Source organism: Phascolarctos cinereus, unplaced genomic scaffold (assembly GCF_003287225.1).
Source record: "Phascolarctos cinereus isolate Bilbo 61053 unplaced genomic scaffold, phaCin_HiC Scaffold_9;HRSCAF=440, whole genome shotgun sequence".
NCBI classification, from domain to species: domain Eukaryota; kingdom Metazoa; phylum Chordata; class Mammalia; order Diprotodontia; family Phascolarctidae; genus Phascolarctos; species Phascolarctos cinereus.
Genome location: NW_027556402.1, coordinates 42,381,690 through 42,401,422, shown reverse-complemented (window position 1 = coordinate 42,401,422; position 19,733 = coordinate 42,381,690). Strand labels below are relative to the sequence as shown.

The 19,733-nt window shown below is 42.4% G+C and overlaps 1 protein-coding gene across 1 annotated transcript in view; it reads left to right on the top strand.

The window, feature by feature from the left end:
* The first annotated feature begins 15,731 nt into the window (after window positions 1–15,731).
* The window catches only part of CENPE (centromere protein E), an 89,459-nt gene continuing 85,457 nt past the window's right edge, over window positions 15,732–19,733 (top strand). The window contains 2 exon segments of the mRNA XM_078148996.1: window positions 15,732–15,825; window positions 19,502–19,593. Of these exon segments, the coding sequence (XP_078005122.1) occupies window positions 15,770–15,825; window positions 19,502–19,593 (148 nt within the window). The 5' untranslated portion in view covers window positions 15,732–15,769.

Sequence of the window (19,733 nt, the reverse complement as noted above, 5' to 3'; positions counted from 1 at the left end):
AATTCCACCCACAGTGCATTAGTGTCTCAGTTTTCTCACATCCCCCCAACATTTGTCATTTTCCTTTTCTGTACTTTAACCATTCTAATAGGTGTGAGGTCGTACCTCAGAATTGTTTAAATTTGCCTTTCTCCAACCAATAGTGATTTAGGATATTTTTTCATATGGCTACAGATAACTTGGATTATTTCATCTGAAAACTGACTTCGTATCTTTTGGTCATCTTATCAATTGGGCAATAGCTCTTATTTTTATAAATTTGACTCAATTGTCTGTTGTTGGTTGCCCTTCGTTCTAGAAGAGGACCATGACATCAGGGAGATAATGCCATGACATGCAAGTGAATTGCATTTAAGTGAGGGAGGGCTCTGCAAAGTCACTCTTTTTTCTCTGGAGCCATCTGGGTCTGATGGGGTATGGGCCCAAGCCAAAACTTTGCCCCTTGCCCCAAAAAGAATTTGGGTCCCATTTGTCTATGGGCCCCAGAAAACCCTTAAACTTTCTTTGACTTCATTCTGGTCTCAAATGGTTGCTTGAGGCTATACTTCACTCAACTGGCTTTTCCTTATCTTATTCTGATGGAGGAGCTCTCCCATTATCTCTTTGTAGAGGCCTAGTGTTGGATCCCACCTTTGATCTCATCAACCTCTTCCTTCCAGTCCTTTTGTTCCATTATCAATTCCCATAGTCTATACCACCTCCCAGAAGTTCCCATCAAAATTCTCCCTAAACTCATCCCATCTTCAGGATCTTTCTCCCAGCCCCTCCTCTGAGCACCCACAATTATTTGAGTGTACGTATATAAGATCCACCCTGGCCCCCATTTAAATGCTGAGATATTCTCATGCCCAGTGTTCTTTACAGGCGGCACTAACATTCACATTCCTTAAGAGTCTGACCTCTAATAAAACTTTGTCTCCGGCTGAAAGAAGATTTGGGTCAAATTCATTTGGGTAGGACCTGAGTGTCTTGTCAGGATCATAGCACCCTAACAATCAGGATCATAGCACCCCAACCTCATCAGGTCCAGTGGCCAGATATAGATCAGGACAACAGGAGATGACCCTAGCTGCACTGGGAGACCTTGGACTTTTTGATTTTGGGGGGGGCCTAGGCAGTGGGGTTAAGTGATTTGCCCAGGGTCACACAGCTAGAGTAAATGTTATGTGTCTGAGGCCGGATCTGAACTCAGGTCCTCCTGCACCACCTAGCTGCCCTGAGACCTTGGGTTTTTTTAAGCTAAGCTCCTTCATCATGACTCAGTTTGACTGAGGCAACTCCCATTCAGTGATCAAAGTTAGTTAAGAAAAGAAGAAGAGAATAACATCTTTTACCTAGTCAAAAAACAAAAAAATTTATCTAGTAAGGAAAGACCCTTCAGGTTTCTGGCCAAAATAGAAACAATTGCAATTTACATTCACACTAAGCCCATCTGGACCCAAACAATGACCAAGTGGAGCTTGAGGGGGGGGCATAGTTGGCCAATCAATGAGAGTAAGAGTGATTTGGGTTTAAGGCTATTGTTATTTGTCCTTTCTTCACAAAGAGGACCTAGATGTACAAGAGGTGATGCCATGATATGCAAGATTGCTCTGAATGCCCTTGGAGACCTTTTTGAAGCTAAGGTCTTTAACAGGATTCAATCTGGGAGGGGTAGACCCTAAGGGTTTCTGGGTAAAACAGAAACAATTGCTATGTACATTCAATCTGGGCCATTGGGGCCAAAGCAATGACCAAGTGGGGCTTAGTGTGGGACCTAATTCATAAAAAAGAAAGAAAGAAAAAAGAAAGAAAGAAAGAAAGAAAGAAAGAAAGAAAGAAAGAAAGAAAAAAGAGAAAGAAAGAAGAAAGGAAAGGAAGGAAGGAAGGAAGGAAGGAAAGAAAGAAAGAAAGAAAGAAAGAAAGAAAGAAAGAAAGAGAAGAAAGAAGAGAAGAAGAAGAAAGGAAGAAGGAAGGAAGGAAAAGAATGGAAGAAGAAAAAAAGAAAGAAAGAAAGAAAGAAAGAAAGAAAGAAAGAAAGAAAGAGCAAGAAGGAAAGAAGATGGCAGTAGGTGGCGCAGTGGATAACGCTCCGGCCTTGGAGTCGGGTGGACCTGAGTTCAAATCCAGCCTCAGACACTTGACACTTACTAGCTGTGTGACCCTGGGCAACTCACTTAACCCAGATTGCCTTCCCCCCCCAAAAAAGAAGAGGGAAAGAAGAAGCAAGCAAGAAGGAAGGATGAAAGACAGACAGAAAAAAGGAAGCTGTGGAGCAGCTCCTACTACTACTCACCACTCAGTTATCTATATATTTGAGAAAATTTATTCTATTCTCTCTCTCCTTTTACCCTATCCCTCTTCAAAAGTGGTTTTATTCTGACTACTGCCTCCCCCAATCCACCCTCTTTTCTGTCAGGACTCCCAACTGTCCCTTCTTTTATCCCCTTCTCCTGTTACTTTCCTGTAGGGTAAGATAGATTTCTATAACCAATTGAACATGTATATTATTCCCTCTTTGAGTCAATTCTGATGACAGTAAGGTTCAAGGGTTCCCTCAGATCTCCCTTATCTTCCCGCCTGTTGCAGTCTGAGAGGTTCAAAGAGTATTGGACAGGGTCATCTGAAATGAATTCACAGACTCAAGCATTCTTTAAGTCAAGTTGGCAAAGATTTATTGTTAGGCTTTTCAGAGGGCAAGAATTCTTTTTTTTATGTATAATTTTTTTTTTGGCTGGGCAATGGGGTTAAGGGACTTGTTCAGGGTCACACAGCTAAGTAAGTGTTATGTGTCTGAGGTCGGATTTGCTAGCTGCCCCTCAGTGGGCAAGGATTGTTAAGGAACCTGCAGCCTTAGAGGGGTTCAGTTAAAGTTTATTTAGGATAAACAATAGTAAACCATGTGCCAAATATACTAACTAGGTGATTCAGGATGGGATTAGGGAGTGGTTAAGGAGTGGTCAGTTCTTAAAGGAACATGCACTTTTTGTTTCTACTAAGCAGGTGTTTTACCCAGAGCTCACCAGGAAAAGGCAGGTGGGGGAAGGGGGTGTAGTACAGGGAGGTATGTTTTTTAGGTCTGCTACATCACTGACTTAACTGGCAGTCAAGGCTGACTGAGGGTTGCCAAGTCTGTTACCAATCAATGTCTCGTTTGACAAGATAGTTGTGGACAGTATACATGTGTCTTAAGCCTAGAATACACGCAATGAGGAGTCCAGGATATAGATAATGAGGTAGGGAGTTGGTATAGATAGTCCAGTGGGTAAGAATATCTTTACTACCCAGGAATAATTCAATTCAAACTAATAATTCCTACAGGTGCAATCTGTAAGTGCACCAGGGAGAGAGAGAAGTGTTTTGCTGAGGCCCACTGAAGAGTAATTGCTAGGCATAGTGTCCTTGGGCTAGGGAGAAACTGCCAGGGATAGTGTTTCTGAGGCTAGGGAGAAATATGGTCTTGGAACTGGAGTCCCAGTACAAGCACCCAAGCACCCCATCATTCTGATGAGAGTAAGGTTCAAATATTCCCTGATATCTCCCTTATCTTCCCCTCTACTGTAATAACTTTTTTGCCTCTTTTATATGAGATCATTTATCCCATTCTTCCTCTCTCTTTCCCTTTTCCCCAGTGCATTCTTCTTTCTCACCCCCTAATTTTATTTTGTTAGATATCATCACATCATATTCAACTTACACCTTTGACCTCTGTCTAAATATACTCCTATCTGTCCTAATAATGAGCACGTCCTTGGGAGTATCATCTTCCCATGTAGGAATGTAAACAGTTTAACCTCATAACTACCTTACGGGTTTTACTTTCCAAGTTTACCTTTTTATGATTCTCTTGAGTCTTGTATTTGAAAGTCAAATTTTCTATTCCACTCTGGTCTTTTCATCAGGAATGTTGAAAGTCCTCTATTTCATTGAATATCTATTTTTTCTTCCTGAAGGATTATACTCAGTTTTGCTAGGTAGGTGATTCTTAGTTGTATCTGACCTCAGGGATGGGGAACCTGCAGCCTAAGGCCACATGTGGCCTTCTAGGTCTTTAAGTGCAGCCTTTTGCTGGAATTTGTTCTGTAAAATTTTGATTCAGTCAAAAGGCTGCACTTAAGGACCTAGAAAGCCACAGGTTCCCTCCACTGACCTCCTCCCACCCCATTTCCTAACATCTTTGCCCTCTAGAATATCATATCCAAGTGCTGTTATTTTTTAATGTAGAATCCTGATTGTGGCTCCACATACTTGAATTGTTTCTTTCTGGCTGCTTGCAATATTTTCTCCTTAACCTGGGAGCTCTGGAATTTGGCTACAATATTTCTGAGAGTTTTTGTTTTAGCATTTCTTTCAGGAGGTGATCAACAGATTCTTTCTGTTTCTATTTTACCTTCTGGTTCTAGGCTATCAGGGAAGTTTTCCTTGATAATATCTTAAAAGATGATGTCTGAGCTTTTTTTTTTTTCTGATCATGGCTTTCAAGTAGTCCAGTAATTTTAAAACCATCTCTCCTTGTTCTATTTTCCAGGCCATTTGTTTTTCTGATGAGATATTTCATATTTTCTTCTTTTTTTCATTCTTTTGATTTTCTTTTATTGTTTCTTGATGACTCAGCGTCATTAGCTTTCAGTTGCTCAATTCTAATTTTTAATGAATTTTTTTAGTGAGCTTTTGTACCCCTTTTTCTATTTAGCCAATTCTACTTTTTAAGGAGTTATTTTCTTCAATGAATTTTTGTTATCTTTTTCCATTTGGCCAATTCTGGTTTTCAAGGCATTCTTCTCCTCATTGGATTGTTGTACTTCTTTTACCATTTGGCTAGTCTGTTTTGTTTTGGTTTTGTTTTGGTTTTTTTGGCTAGGAAATGGGGTTAAGTGACTTGCCCAGGGTCACACAGCTAATAAGTGTTATGTGTCTGAGGCCAGATTTGAACTCAGGTCCTCTTGAATCCAGGCCAGTGCTCTATGCACTGCGCCACCTCGCTGTCCTCTCGTCTGTTTTTTAAGGTGTTATTTTCTTCAGTATTTTTTTGTGTCCCCTTTACCAAACTGTTAACTCTTTTTTCATGACTTTCTTGCATCACTTTCATTTCTCCCAATTTTTTCTCTACCTCTTTACTTGATTTTTAAAATCCTTTTTGAGCTCTTCCATAACCTGAGACCAATTCATATTTTTCTTTGGGGCTTTGGATGTAGGAATTTTTCCTTTGATGTCTTCTGAGTGTGTTTGGATCTTCCTTGTCACCATACTAACTTTCTGTAGTCAGAATTTTGTTTCTATTCTTTGCTCATTTTTCCAGCCTATTTCTTGACTTTTAACTCTGCTAAAGTGGGGCTCTGCTTCCAGAGTGGATGATGCACTGCCCAAGCACCAGGGTTTTGTGCACTTGTTTTCAGAGACACTTCTAGGAACCTGTAAGTTTTCAGTTCCTCTAAGGTGGTATGATCTAAGGAGAGGTGTGTTTACTACTCCCCTAGCCTGTGCTCTGGTTTTGAGGAAGCACAAGCACTTTTCTGCCCTGCAACTATGAGGAGGGTCCCTGCTCCACTGTGGCAGCAAGCTCTGCTGTGCCAGTGCTCCACCTCACCCTGGGATTGCCACCCACGACTGTGAACCAAATCTGAATATGGGCAGAGTCCTGTCCCCAGGGGCCAGCAAAGAGACCCCTGTCATCTTCCTCTGACCAATTGTCTGACCCCCTCCATCTGTGGGCTGAGAGGTCTGGAAACCACCACTACTGTTACTGATTCAGTGGCTCCAAAGGCCTGTCCTGGTTTGCTGGGGCCTGGTCTGTGCTGGGGTGCAGCCTGTAGTGGACTGTCCTCCACTCTCTCTCTGGTGCAACAGACCTTTCCCATCAACCTTCTAAGTTGTCCTGGGCTGGAAAATCATTTTACCCCATCATTTTGTGGGTTCTGTTGCTCCAGAATTTGTTTTGAGACATTAAAGTTGTTTGGAAGGTTTTGGAGGAGAGCTCAGGTGAGTTTCTGTATCTCTTCCATCTTGGCTCCACCCCTCTCCAAAGTCCTAATTCTCCACTTTCTATCAACAGCTCTGCTTGGTTTCAACCTCCTCTAACATTAGGTGCCACGCCTGGCACTCCCTGATAACCATACACCTACTGTTCAGCTTTTGGTTATTGCTTTCCTGTATTAGATTAGAAGTTCCTTGAAGGCAGGGACTTTCTTTTTTTCTTATCTGTATCCCTAGCACTGAGGCATAGATGGATATGCTAAGGAAGCCAGGGACTCCAATAGTGAGGTGAGGAGGAAATGCATTGCAAATGTGAGGAGCCACCTGTACAAAGGCATGAATGTGAGAGATGATAGGTCACACAATACAGAGAAACAATGAGCAGGAAGATTGACTTTAATTTGTTGTTCTTTAGTTATTTCAGTGGCATCTGACTCTTTGTGCCCATTTGGGGTTTTCTTGGCAGAGAAACTGGCATGGTTTGGCATTTTCTTCTCCAGCTTGTTTTACAGATGTGGAAACTGAAGCAAGCAGGGTTAAGTGACTTGCCCAATTTGTCTGAGGCCAGATTGGAACTTAGGTCTTTCTGACTCCAGGCCTGGCACTCTCTCCGTGGTGCCACTTGGTCATAACAGGAACTAAGACTGGCATGTTAGGTGGGAGCCATGTTATGGGGGGCTTTATATGCCAAGTTAAATATTTTGCATTTTGTTCTAGAGAAGTAAGGAGGCATTGAAGAAGAATGGGAATAATATGCTTGTATCTGTGTGGTAAGGATATTAATTTGGCAGCTGTATGAAGGATGAGTTGGAGAAGCGTATAGGAGGCATAGGGCCTTCACTCCTATTATCTGCAGCGTCATCGATATCTTCCAATAATTGCGACTTTTTCACGTTTCCTTTCTGATTGAAATTGAGAAAAAAAAAATCAAGTACAAGCAGCTCTTTATTATACAGGTGCTGCCTCGAGTTAAATTCTGTCAGTCACTGAGAAAACTTCCTTTGTAATAAAGGGATGTCCAAAGCCCTCAGCAGTGACTGAGACTTCCAGGAGCGTTCGATGCAATAGCATTAGTATAACAAAACATTTTGGATAGTTCTCTGCACTTAGTTTTGAAGTGATTTGACACCCATAATAATAGATTGACTCTGAGGGGGTTATTAATATCCTAGGGTTTACATCCAAGGGCTGGTAGAGCCTTTGTTGTCCATGCTGTAAAAAAAGCTTGTGGTAGAACATGGGACAGGCTAGAGGAGGTTTGTGAGGCTTAACTGAAGATAATGGGATTCTGATGAAATCAGAAAACAGTGCCCATATTTAGGTGACTTCTTTGCATCCCAGGCTTCTTCTGAGGATTATGCTTAAAGTACTAGTGCCAAAGGTTGTGGGGTCCCCACAGCCTGTGCCTCTGAATCCAAGGGAGGTCTCCCAGCAGATCCTCCTCAGGGGATCTGCTTTGACTTGCACAGATCAGAAGGCAGCAGCTCAGCACAGTGAGAAGGTGTATTTTGGACAGAGCTATGAACTTAGAGTCTTAGGACCTGGGTTTGATACTCAGCTCTGCTACTTAGTACCACGAGTATGGACTTAGACAAGTCACTTAATGTCACTAAGCCTCAGTTTCTTTTCATCTCTAAACCAATTTAAAGAAAATCTGATGACTGACTTTCAGAACTCTCTTGTCTCTCCTTCAGTTTATTTCCAATCGTTCAGTTGCATAAGACAGAATTTAGTTTCCCTAGGAAGAGTTTCAAACATAGAATGGAAGCATACCTTGTGTATAGTGTCTGCCCCTCTCCTTGGCTGGATGGACCTTTGGGGTTTGGGGAGAGAGGAAGCTTGCAAGAGGAGTCAATGAGGCCAGGCAGCAAGAGAGAGTTACTAACGAAGGAAAGGCTTAATAAGGTTATTGAGAAATGCCAGGGTGACATGATGACAGATAAAGGGGATGAAGTGAACTTAAGAGAAATAATTTTTTTAAATTTGCAAGCCATTTCATGTTGTTGGGGCTTCAGTTTCCTCATCTATAAAGTGAGTTCTAAGGCTGATTCTGTGTTTAAGCTTTAATGACGTTTGTAAAATAATGGTAGAAGGCAGTAGAGGGCAGCAAAATACTTCTGCAGGTACAGGTTACTTAGGTCTTTTTGAAGTTATATAAGGAGCTTGAATCTTAAAAGGTGCACATCTCACACTTTTGGAAAATTCTTAGTATTTAAAAAGACTAAATTCAAGTGACCAAACACCCAGGGAGTTCCCTGAGGAACATAGAGGGTGGGGAGCCTTTGGTTCTCTGATTACACCCCCTTTTTCCTGCCTTTTGTTGTTGTTTAGTGGGTTAGTTGTGCCTGACTCTTCATGACTCCATTTGGAGTTTTCTTGGCAAAGATACTGGAGTGGTTCCTTCTCCACCTTTTGTGTTAGGCCCCCATAAAGGACAATTTTCTTTGCATCTGATCTCTGGATTCAATATTGGTTGTTGTGTTTATTCTGAGTTCAGTTGTCTTTTTGGGTGTAATAAGGAGCTATTGAGGCATGGAGAGTAATTATTGACTTCTTTCTCCCTAACAACACTTTGTCTCCACCAAACATGGAAGACTGAGCCAGACAGGAAAATCTATCCAAGAATCCTGTGTATTTCTCTGGTATGAGATAAGTAATATTTCATGTGAAAAGACACAGTATATTTTTCTTTTAAAACCTTTATTAAACTATTTGAACAGCAATCTTTTCTTTTTTATTATTAATTAATTAATTTTTAGTTTTCAACAAACACTTCCATAAGCTTTTGAGTTTTAAATTTTCTCCCCCTCCCTCTCCACCTCCCTCTCCAAGATGGCGCACAATCTGATATAGGCTATACATATACATTCCTATTAAACACAGTCATGTTGTAAAGAAGAATTATAACCAGTAGGAGGAACCACGAGAAAGAAGAAACAAAACAGAAGAAAAAAAAGAATAAATAGTATGCTTCAATCTCCATTCAAACTCCATAGTTCTTTCTTTGGATGTGGATAGCATTTTCCAACATGAAACTTTTGGAGATGTCTTAGATCCTTGCCTTGCTGACAAGAGCCAAGTCTATCAAAGTTAGTCATTGTACAAAGTGGCTGTTATTGTGTACAACGTTCTCTTGGTTCTACTCACTTCACTCAGCATCAGTTCATACAAGTCTTTCCAGGTTTTTCTGAAGTCTGTCTGCTCATCATTTCTTATAGCACAATAGTATTCCATTACCTTCATATACCATAACTTGTTCAACATTCCCCAGTTGATGGGCATCCTCTCAATTTCCAAATCTTTGCCACCACAGAAAGAGCTGCTATATATATTTTTGTACATGTGGGTCCTTTTCCCATTTTTGTGATCTCTGTGGGATATAGCCCTAGTAGTGCTATTGCTGGGTCAAAAGGTATGCATATTTTTATAGCCCTTTGGTCATAGTTCTAAATTACTCTCCTAAATGGCTGGATCATTTCACAATTCCACCAACAATGCATTAGTGTTCCAATTTTCCCACCTCTTCTCCAACATTTATCATTTTCCTGTTCTGTCATGTTGGCCAATCTGATAGGTGTGATGTGGTACTTCAGAGTTGTTTTGATTTGCATTTCTCTAATCAACAGTGATTTAGAGCATTTTTTCATATGACTGTAGATAGCTTTAATTTCTTCATCTGAAAACTGCCTAATAGCAATATTTTCAAAGGGATTTTCCTAATGAGAAAATTTCCAAAGGTTATGCTGAAGATGGCATAACAGTAATAGCTCATATTTTTAAACATATTTTCAGACTTGGATAATTTTAACCACTAGGCTTGTATTATGTGTATTTTTAATGAATATTTTTCAGATTATGTTGAAATATGCAAATTATTTATGATGTCATTCATATAAATGCTCCTTCCATTGATGAAGATCCCAGCAAATCATGCTTGGTCAGCCTGTGCCTGGAATGGACGTCCTTCTTATCTACACTTCTTAGAATCCCTGGCCTCCCATTGACCTTTTATGCTGTCATCTTCACCAGAAGTGTGAGATGAATTCTATTTTCCATTTTCTAGCTATTGGTAGTTTGAAGCAAAGGGGCAAAGTCCAGGAGTGTTGGACCTTAGTCAAACAACAGCTCTTCTAGGGGCAGAATAGGCAGTGATTGAGGAAGGCCTTGGAAGAGAAAATCTCCACTGGTAATGCTGACTCTTCTAAGTTGGGTGTGGAATGGGAAGGTGGGAAAAGGAGGTCCTGCAGGCAAGTCTCTGACTTGTCTCCTCCCTGGCATGGGGGTGGACTGAGATTTGCCCCATTGGAGGGAGTATCCCCATTGATGGATATATCTGATATCCACAGACATATATGCCCCATTGGAGGTAGTGTTGACATTGACCTATTTGCAGAGAAACTCAAGTACTGAAGGCAAAGGTGAACAGAAGAGTGGAAGAAATATTAGGGAGACCAGTTGGGGACTATTTCAATATTTCAGGTGAGAAGTGACAAGGGCCAGGTCTAGGGTGGAGGAGGCCCTATAAAAAGTGGGAGAGAAGAAGTATAAGATATTGGGAAGATAGAAATTGACAGGAGTTGGCAACTGATTAGAAGTGAGGGTGACAGAGATAGTAAAGATAAGCCAGGTACCTAGGAAGAGGGGAGAAACAGGGAAGTAGGGCCCTGGGGCAGGGTTGGGGTTATCCTTAGGACAGCCCATTAAAAATCAAAATTCTCTCCACAGTCCAGATAGGTGAGAGAACCATGAAGTAGTGTCATAGAAGTCAAGGAATGAAGGAATAAGTAGAGAAAGGTAAGGGCTAAGGTGAGCAGGAGGGAGAAAAAAGGCCTTAATGGATGTAGCAGTGAAGAAGTGGCTGAACGCTTTTAGTCAGAGTGAATAGAAGGGAGTGTCAAGAGAGATTTTTGATTTGGGGAAGCAGATTGCTGGAGTGGATATACCAAAAGTTAGAAGATCTGGGCTCAAATCCCTCCTCAGACACTTAATAGCTGTGTGGCTCTGAGCAAAACACTTAACCCCTCCCAGTCTCATCTGTAAAATGGGATTGTAAAGCACCTAACTCGCAAGGTTGTTGTGAGAAACAAATGAGACAACGTAAGATGCTTCGTAAACCTTAAGGTGCTATGTAACATTAGCAACCAGGTGCTGTCTCCTTCCATCTCTTGGTCAGGCAATTTTATTCTGTTGTTTCTAGGGTAAAGGTCATTCTCTGTTGTTAGCTCTCATCCTCCACCCCATACAGAAGCTCCAGCCTTTCTTTGATGCCCTAATATGGCTTTAAAAGCCCTTCCTGTTGCCTTTAGCTTCACTTGCCAACCTCAGCTCACTCTGGGCTTTTTCCATCCTGATATATTTTTAAAACACCAAGGATACTCATTTTCATGCTTGATGACCTGCTTTGCTTCCATCTTTTGTATCCTTTCTGAAATGGTTCTCTCTGCACGATCTCTTCAGATGACTGTTCCTCTTTATTGGAATTACTTCCTTTTGTTTCTGCAGAATTTCACTCCCTCGAGTCTTTAAATCTGCTTCAGCTATTTCTCCTGCAGGATTTTAGTCCAAGGGACCTACCTATCCTTCCTCTAATCTCTGAAATCTGCCCTCCCCAAATCTAGGCTGAATGTCAAATTCAGCCTAACTGATCCTTCTCTACAGCAAACTCTAGGAGACAGTGATCACTCCTACTCTCTCACCCTCTCTCACCCCACCCCACCCCCATCCAATCAGTATTCCAGTCCAGTTGTTTTTATCTTCTCAGTATCTCTTATATATGGCCACTTCTCCCTTCATACTAACACCACCCTAGTGCAGGCCCTCATAACCTTATGCCTGGTTGGGTTTTTTGACTCATCTAGTCCATCATTGATACTTCAGCTACCAAAGTCATCATCCTAAGATCAAGTCTGACCCTATTACCCCAACTATTCCATTTACTCCAGTGGCTTCTCTTTGCCTACAGGACCAAACAGAAAATCTCTGATTTTTAAATCTCTTTGTAACCTGGAGTCTCCCTCCCTTTCCAGTTTTTGAACACTTAACTCATGTTCCACCACCCACCTCTGTGCCCCTCCTCCCTTTCCTACCAGGTATTCTTGTGATCCAGTGACACCAGCCTCTTTGCTGTTCCTCACACACAAGACCCTCTGTCTCCTGTGGTTTTATTGGTTATACCCTGTGCCTGGAATACTCTCCCTCCTTGCTTTAAATTCCACATAACACCCCACCTCATACAGGAAGCCTTTCCCAATCCCACTTCATGCTACTGCCTTCTTTCTATGACTATGTCCGATTTATCTTGGAAGTAAGCTCATTTTTCCATATTTGTTTGCATGTTGTTTTCCCTTACTAGACTGTGAACTTCTTGAGAAAAGGGAATGTTTTTGCCTGTCATTGTATCCCTCGTACTTCACATAGTAACTGGTATATGGCAGGTGCTTAATAAGTGCAATTGCTTGCTGACACAACACTTAATTGGACTCACTTGGCACTCCATTCTAGGCTGTTCCCTGTGCCTGGAATGTACTCCCTCCTCCCTCTGCCTCTCAGTATTCCCACCTTTCAAGGTTCAGCTCCTATGGAAAGTCTTTCCTAGCTCTTAGTACCCTCTCCCTCCTGCTCAAACTAATCCTATATTTAATGATCTGTCTACCTGCTGTCTACATACATCCTTTATATAATGATCTGCCTACATGTCCCCAGTAGAATAAGGTAGGATCAAGGTATGTATATCTTTTTAATGATGGGGGTGCCTTTATAGTTAGGGAGCTAACAAAAAAGGATAAATTGAAAATAAGAACAAGAGAAAAATGCCAAATCCTAAAAGCCACATAGGAGAAGAGCTCATGGGTATAAGTAAAAGATAAGGGCCACTTCATCTTCTGAGATGGAAATCAGAGGATATCTAGCTAGCTAACATTTATGTAATTGCTTACTATTTGCCATGAACAGTACTAAGCACTTTACAATTATCTCATTTGGTTCTCACAACAACCCTGAGAGGTAGGTGCTATTATTATCCTCATTTTATAGCTCAGGAAACTGAGGCAGAGAGAGATGAAGTGACTTTCCCAGGTCACACAGCTAACAAGTGTCTGAGACAGGATTTGAACTCAGGACTTCCTCACTTCAGGCCCAGTGCTTTATCCATCAGGCCCCTTAGCTGCTGGATAAGCTGCTGGGTGAAGACAGAGGTTTTGTAGGCTGGGAAATGAAGGAGTTCAAAACATATACTTTCAATCTTCTCAGTGGAGTAGGAAAAGGTTTAACTGTTTTCGGCAGGGAGCTAGAAGAGAAGGTTTCTAAGAGCTTCTGGAGGGAGTACAGCAAGATTATAAGGACTGAGGCAGCAGTGAGGGCTTAAGTGATGTTAGCTATGGGGCCTTTTTAAAAGGTCTAACTATTATAGGACTCTAGAGAGAGGGAAGTGGAAACACACATTTCATTTTCTGGAAGAATGAGATTGGGGTTAAGGAGAGATTGAGGAACTGGAGGTTTTATTCAGAGCAAAGAACAAATTAAGAAGAATGAAGGCAATGGGAGAAGTAGACAGACAGAAGACTTCGCTCAGAAGGGACTCTGATTGTCAGAGTTCAGCCTTTAAGACCTAGTTCAGTCAAGCAGGGGTGTGGAATGTGGGGCCTTGAGGCCACGAGGTCCTCAAGTGTGGCCCTCTGATGGAATCCAAACCTCACAGAACAAATTCCCTCAATAAAACAACTTGTTCTGTAAAACTTGGACTCAGTGAAAGGCTGCACCCAAGGACCTAGAAGGCCTAGAAGCCTGGAGGCTGCAGGTTCCCTAGCCCTGGTTCACAGCAATCGTAATATCCAAGGAAGACCAACTTGTATGGGTAGACGAGAATGGAGATGAAGGACACGGGAGATGAGGATGCTAGAAGACCATCAGGATGAATATAGAATTCACCAGGAAAGATGGCAGGCATTGGACTAGAGAGAACTCTAACACATCAGAAGTCCTGAAGTCATTCTACAAGGAGGGAGAGTGACTTGGAGTTTCGTAGGTCATACAACAAGAAGGAGCTGAACAGCGTACCAAAACTGGATAGTACTCCCTACACACAGCAGGCACTTAATAAATGTTTATTAATTGATTGATTTGATTATTGTATAATGGTAATCAGGTATACTGATAGAACTTTGCACTTAAAAAAAGTCCATGATGCCATGGTCCTCTTTGAGAATGAAGGACAAGCAATAACCTACCAGAGTATGAGCTCCCCACCAGGAACCCAACTGGCGCTGGGCAACACAGCTCCTTCCTTTTACCTTCCCTTCCCTTTTTTTCTTCTTCTCCCTCTGTCCATATAGGGTATAATATGTCCAAAGGAAAGTAAACAGGCTAGACCAAGCCTTAAACCCAATTCTTCTTCTTTCTCCTCCTCCTCCTCCTCCTCTTCTTCTTCCTCTTCTTCTCTAGGTAAAAGAGATCATTTTTTGCCTTGTTACTTAGCCTTAATCACTGAATGTGTCTTGCCTCAATCAAACCAAGTGTATTTCAGGCTTTGGGAACAGCCTGGACAGAAGATGGAATGCCAAGTGAGTACAATTAAGAGTGAAGCCAACCTGCACTTATTAAGCACCTACTATATGCCAGTTACTGTGCTAAGTACAAGGCAAAAACATCCCCTACTCTCAAGCTCAAATGGTTTAAAGAAAAGTGATAAATTTGTTTTGTATTTATTCTTTCTCCCCCACAAAATCAGAGTGCATTAAAAAAATCTCACACTCGTTTTTTATGTGCTAAAGAGCACCTTCAATGGCAGTTAAATAAAGGAGTAGATTAAGAGTATAAATCCAGGAAAAATCGACTGAACATACTGTCTGTTAACATCAGCTGTGATATGATACTGGCTCATTTGCATATGGCTTATTATATTGTTTTTCCCCGGGGTAATTCTTGCCCAAACTAGTAATAAATATGGATATAAAGATAAAGACCAGTTCATTCTATTCAATAGACCACAATTCGTTTCTGTTGGAGTACAAATTTACGAAACAAACCAATCAGCTCCCAAGACAGTAATTTAAAATGAAATTAGCTTTTCATAAAAGTGGAATTAAAACACACCTCTCTGCTAGTTAGCAGGAAGCATAGTGATATACATATGTATACACATTGTCAACGGGTCTCCTGAAGTTGCATTTTGGAATAATATTAGCAGGTGATATTAGTGGAAAAATCATGTAGGAGGGTGCAACAGTTGGTCCCCACCAAGGCACAAAGCCCCACCCTCCTGGGTTAGGAGAAATTGCAGGGCTAGCCCGTTTTGAAGCGTAACCGGGCTTGGTCCTAGGGATTCCCCCTAGGGAACGTGGGGTCTCGGGGTACTAATCCGTGCTGCGGCCCGGGCAACACCAAGTCCATCAGAGTCCAGATGATAACGCCGCCGGCACAGTTACTGACTCTCAGCACGGGTCAATTATCCTGGCATGTAACCGGTTCTAGGGCTCTGTGAGCGTAAAACTCGGCTCCATCCCCCTCTCCCGCAGAGAAAGCGCAGAGCCCAGCGACCAGCCAACCCCTTCCGCCCGCAGCCGCTCAGCGGGATTTGCTGCTTTCCCTAGAGAATCTAAAACTCCCCTGGCTCCACTCCCCCCCCCCCGCGTCCCACGGGAAAATGAGACGTTCCACTACTAGCTCCACCCCCTTCGGCCCCGGGAATACATTGGCCCGCGCGGCTCCGGTGACGTCAGGAGGCGCCTGGGCCAATCAGGGGAGCCGTCGCGGAAATTTCAAACGCGTTGGCAGCCGGTAGTTCTAGTCAGTTCAATTCCTGTCTCCCGTCGTCGGCGGTATGGCGGACGAAGGCGCCGTCACTGTCTGCGTTCGAGTGCGGCCTCTCATCAGCAGGTGGGCCTGCTAGAGATCAGGGTCCCCGGAGCAGGGGTGGGACCGGGGGCAGAATCGGTGTCTGCGCCCCTGGCTTTCACATTCACCCTGTAGGGGAGCTTAGCGTGTGGGTAGTGGCCGCTCCGTCTTACCTCGTCTGCTTCTTAGCTTCTCTCCGACCCTTTCTCTTTCCCCTCCCGCTCATGCCAATGCCTTCTCTCGGACACCCCTCCAGTTTACCCTGCCCGCATCTTGTGTGCACAGTTGTTTGCGTGTTGTCTGTCCCCTACCCCGTTAGACCGTGAGCTCATTAAGGGTAGGGACTTGGGTTTGGCTTTCTTGCCATTCTTTGTATCCCCAAGCCTGTCTCAGAGTGTCTGGCACACAATGAATGCTTGTTGGCTTTCCTCTCCAAGCTTCTCATAAAAGTCAATATGGAGTGTCCCATTTGATACCCCCCACGACTACCTTGTGGAGTAGGTACCGTTCTTATTCTCATTTTACAGATGAGCAAACTGAGGCTAAGGGAGTGGATAGAGCTCCACTACATGGCTTCGCTAAGGAATTTTAGAGATCATTTTGCTGTTCAGTCGCTTTCAGTCCTGTCTGACTCTTGGTGAACCCATTTGAGTTTTTCTTGGCAGAGTTATTGGAGTGCTTTGCTCCTTTTCCTTCTCCAGCCCATTTTCCAGATGAGGAAACTGAGGCAAACAGCATTAAGTGAGTGACTTGCCCAGTGTCACAGAGCTAGTAAGTGTGGGAGGTCAGATCTGAACTCAGGAAGAAGAGTCTTCCTGACTCCATGCCCAGTACTTGATCTATCCCCTGTACCACCCGGCTGCCTTAGAGATCATAGCATCACAGGTAAAGTTAGAAGGATCTTTACTAACCATCTAATCCAGCACTCCTCCATGTTTTACTGAAGAGAAAAGCAAGAGAAGGAAAATCTGTGGCTCTGGACTTGTAGGGTCTTTGAGATCCCTTCCAGCTCTGAAATTATCCTGCAGTCCCATGAGCAGCCCGATGTCACACAGATGTTGAGTGCCTAAGTTAGTCTTCAGATCTAGATTCTTTATACACACAGACTTTCATCCTAATGATCAAGGTCAATCTCCTAATTTTACAGAGGCCCAGAGGAAGAAAGGTGACTTAAAGTTATTACACAGTTAGCAGCCAAGCCATGAGTACTTGAAGCATAATAGATTCTGCTTCAGCCCTTTTACTCTGGGTGTACCTGTTTCAAGTGTGTTTCTTGTAAACAGCATATTGTTGAATTCTAGTTTCTAATCCATTCTGCAGTCCTCTTCTGTTTTATGAGTTCATCCCATTCAAGTTCACAGTTACAATTGCTCTGTATTTCCTTCCGTCCTTTTTTTTAACCCTGTACACTCTCTCTGTCTCTGTCTCTCTCTCTCTCTCTCTCTCTCTCTTCTCTCTCTTCCTTCCTCTTCACCATGTCCCACCTCAAAAATGTTTTGCTTCTTATCACCACCTCTCCCAGTCTGCCCTCACTTTTATCAGTCTCCCCCCACTTCTTTTCCCCCTCCTAATTCCCTATAGGATAAGATAGATAATTGAGTATGTATGTTATGTCCTCTTTGAACCAATTCTGATGATAGTAGGATTCAAGCATTGCCCTCCACCAACTTCCATCTTCCTCTCCACTGTGATGGAGATAATGTGAGATAATTTACCCCATTCTCCCTTCTTCCTTCTCCCAAGTGCATCTTGCTTTCTCACCTCTTAATTGTATTTTTTTTTTACCACCTCCTCCAGTCTGCCCTCACTTTTATTAGTTCCCTTCCCAGGCCCCTCTTCTTTTCTCCCTTCCCCTTCTCATTCCCTGTAGGGTAGGATAGATTTCTATACCCAACTAAGTTATTCCCTCTTTAAGCCAATTCTGATGAGAGTAGGATTCAAGCATTGCCCATCACCACCCTCCATCTTCCTGTCCACTGTAAAAACTCTTTAGTGCCTCTTTCATGTGAGGTAATTTACCCTATTCTACCTCTCCCTTCCCCTGCTTTCTCACCTCTCAATATTATTTTTTTGGATATCATCCCATCATAATCAATTCATATACACTCTCTGTCTAGCATACTCTTTCTAAGTGCTGTGATAATAAAGTTCTTAAGAGTTACAAGCATCATCTTTCCATGTCAGAATGTAAATCGTTTAACCTTATTGAATTCCTTATGATTTCTCTGTCCTGTTTACCTTTCTCTTCTCTTGAGTCTTGTATTTGAAAGTCAGATTTTCTATTCAGCTCTGGTCTTTTTATCAGGAATGCTTTTTTGTTGTTCAGTCATTTCTTAGTCATATCCAGCTCTTCATGCTCCATTTTGGATTTTATTGGCAAAGAAACCACTGCAGTGGTTTGCCATTTCCTTCTTCAACTCATTTTACAGATGAGGAACTGAGGCAAACAGGATTAAGTGACATGCTTAAGGACATACAACTAGGAAGTGTCTGAGGCCAGACTTGAACTCAGGAAGATGAGTCTTTCTGACTCCAGGCCTGGCCCTTTTTCCACTATATCACCTTGCTGCCCTCAGGGATGCTTGAAAGTCTTCTTCTTTTATTTAATGTCCATTTTTTTTCCTAATGAAGCATTATGCTCAGTTTTGCTGAGTAGATAATTCTTGGTTGTAATTCTAGCTCCTTTGCCCTCTAGAATATCTTATTCTAAGCTGCTAAATCTTGCGTTACCCTCACTATGGCTCTACCATATTCAAATTGTTTCTTTTGGGTGACTTGCAATATTTTCTCCTTAACCTCAGGGTTCTGGAATTTGGCTAAAAAAGAAAGAAGTCAAAGAAAAAGAGATAAGGACCCAAATTAAGGTAGTGACAAAGAAGTGAAAATATTTGGCCATTCCTTGGGTGTATGGAATGAGTGAGAGTGAAGAACTGAGAATGATACAAAGCCACAGAATTTATTTTTGACCCTGGGTGGCTGGAAGAATGGTGGTAACTTTGACAGAAATATCGAAGTTAAAAAAGGGGTGGATGTTAAGGGGGAAATCAAGTAGTAATTTCTCTGTCAAAACCCATCCTGCTTATTCCATGCTACTCATTGCATGGAGGAGAGCAAAGAGCCCTCTCCCTCCTGTCCCCAGGCCACAAGGTGATCAAGGGCAGAATATGTGTGTGTGTGAGTGTGTGTGTGTGTGTGTGTGTGTGTGTGTGGCAGGGGAGATTTCCCAAATGATAGTCATTATCTTTTCCCAAACCTTCACCTCTTCCAAACTTCCCTATTTCTGTCAAAGACACCACCATCCTTCTACTCTCCTAGGCTCATAAATTCAGCAATATACTGGATTCCTCCTAACTTGGCGGTCCCCCCCCCCATATATATCCAATAAGTTGCTGTATCTTGCTGTTTCTATCTTCACAATACATGTGGGGGCGTGAGGGGATAGTCCTAATGACAACTTTGGCTGGGGTCAACAGTCCTGAGGGGCCCATGCCATCCCAGAAACAAAGTTTGGAAGCTTATACAACAAAGGGAAAGGGCAGAGTGGCAGGTGTTGGCTGGTAATGGCTGGTAATGAGTAAAGAGTGTCAGACACTTGACGCTTACTATGTGACCCTGGGCAAGTCCCTTAACCCCTAAGGTCCTTTGTAGACCTTAAAGCACTATGGGAATGTGCACTGAGATGGAAATAATTGTAATAAATGAGGACTTTTTATTTTAGAGAACAAGACCTTGGTGATGCTGCACAACTTCACTGGAAGACTGAAGACAGACTGATTTCTCAGATTGATGGAACAAGATCCTTTAGTTTTGGTAAGATTTTTTTTTTCAGTCTTTTTTTTTATTAATTTATTTTGATTTATCAACAATCACTTCCATATGCTTTTGAGTTGAAAATTTTTCTCCCTTTTCCTCCCCACCACCCTCCCCAAGACAGCACACAATCTGATATA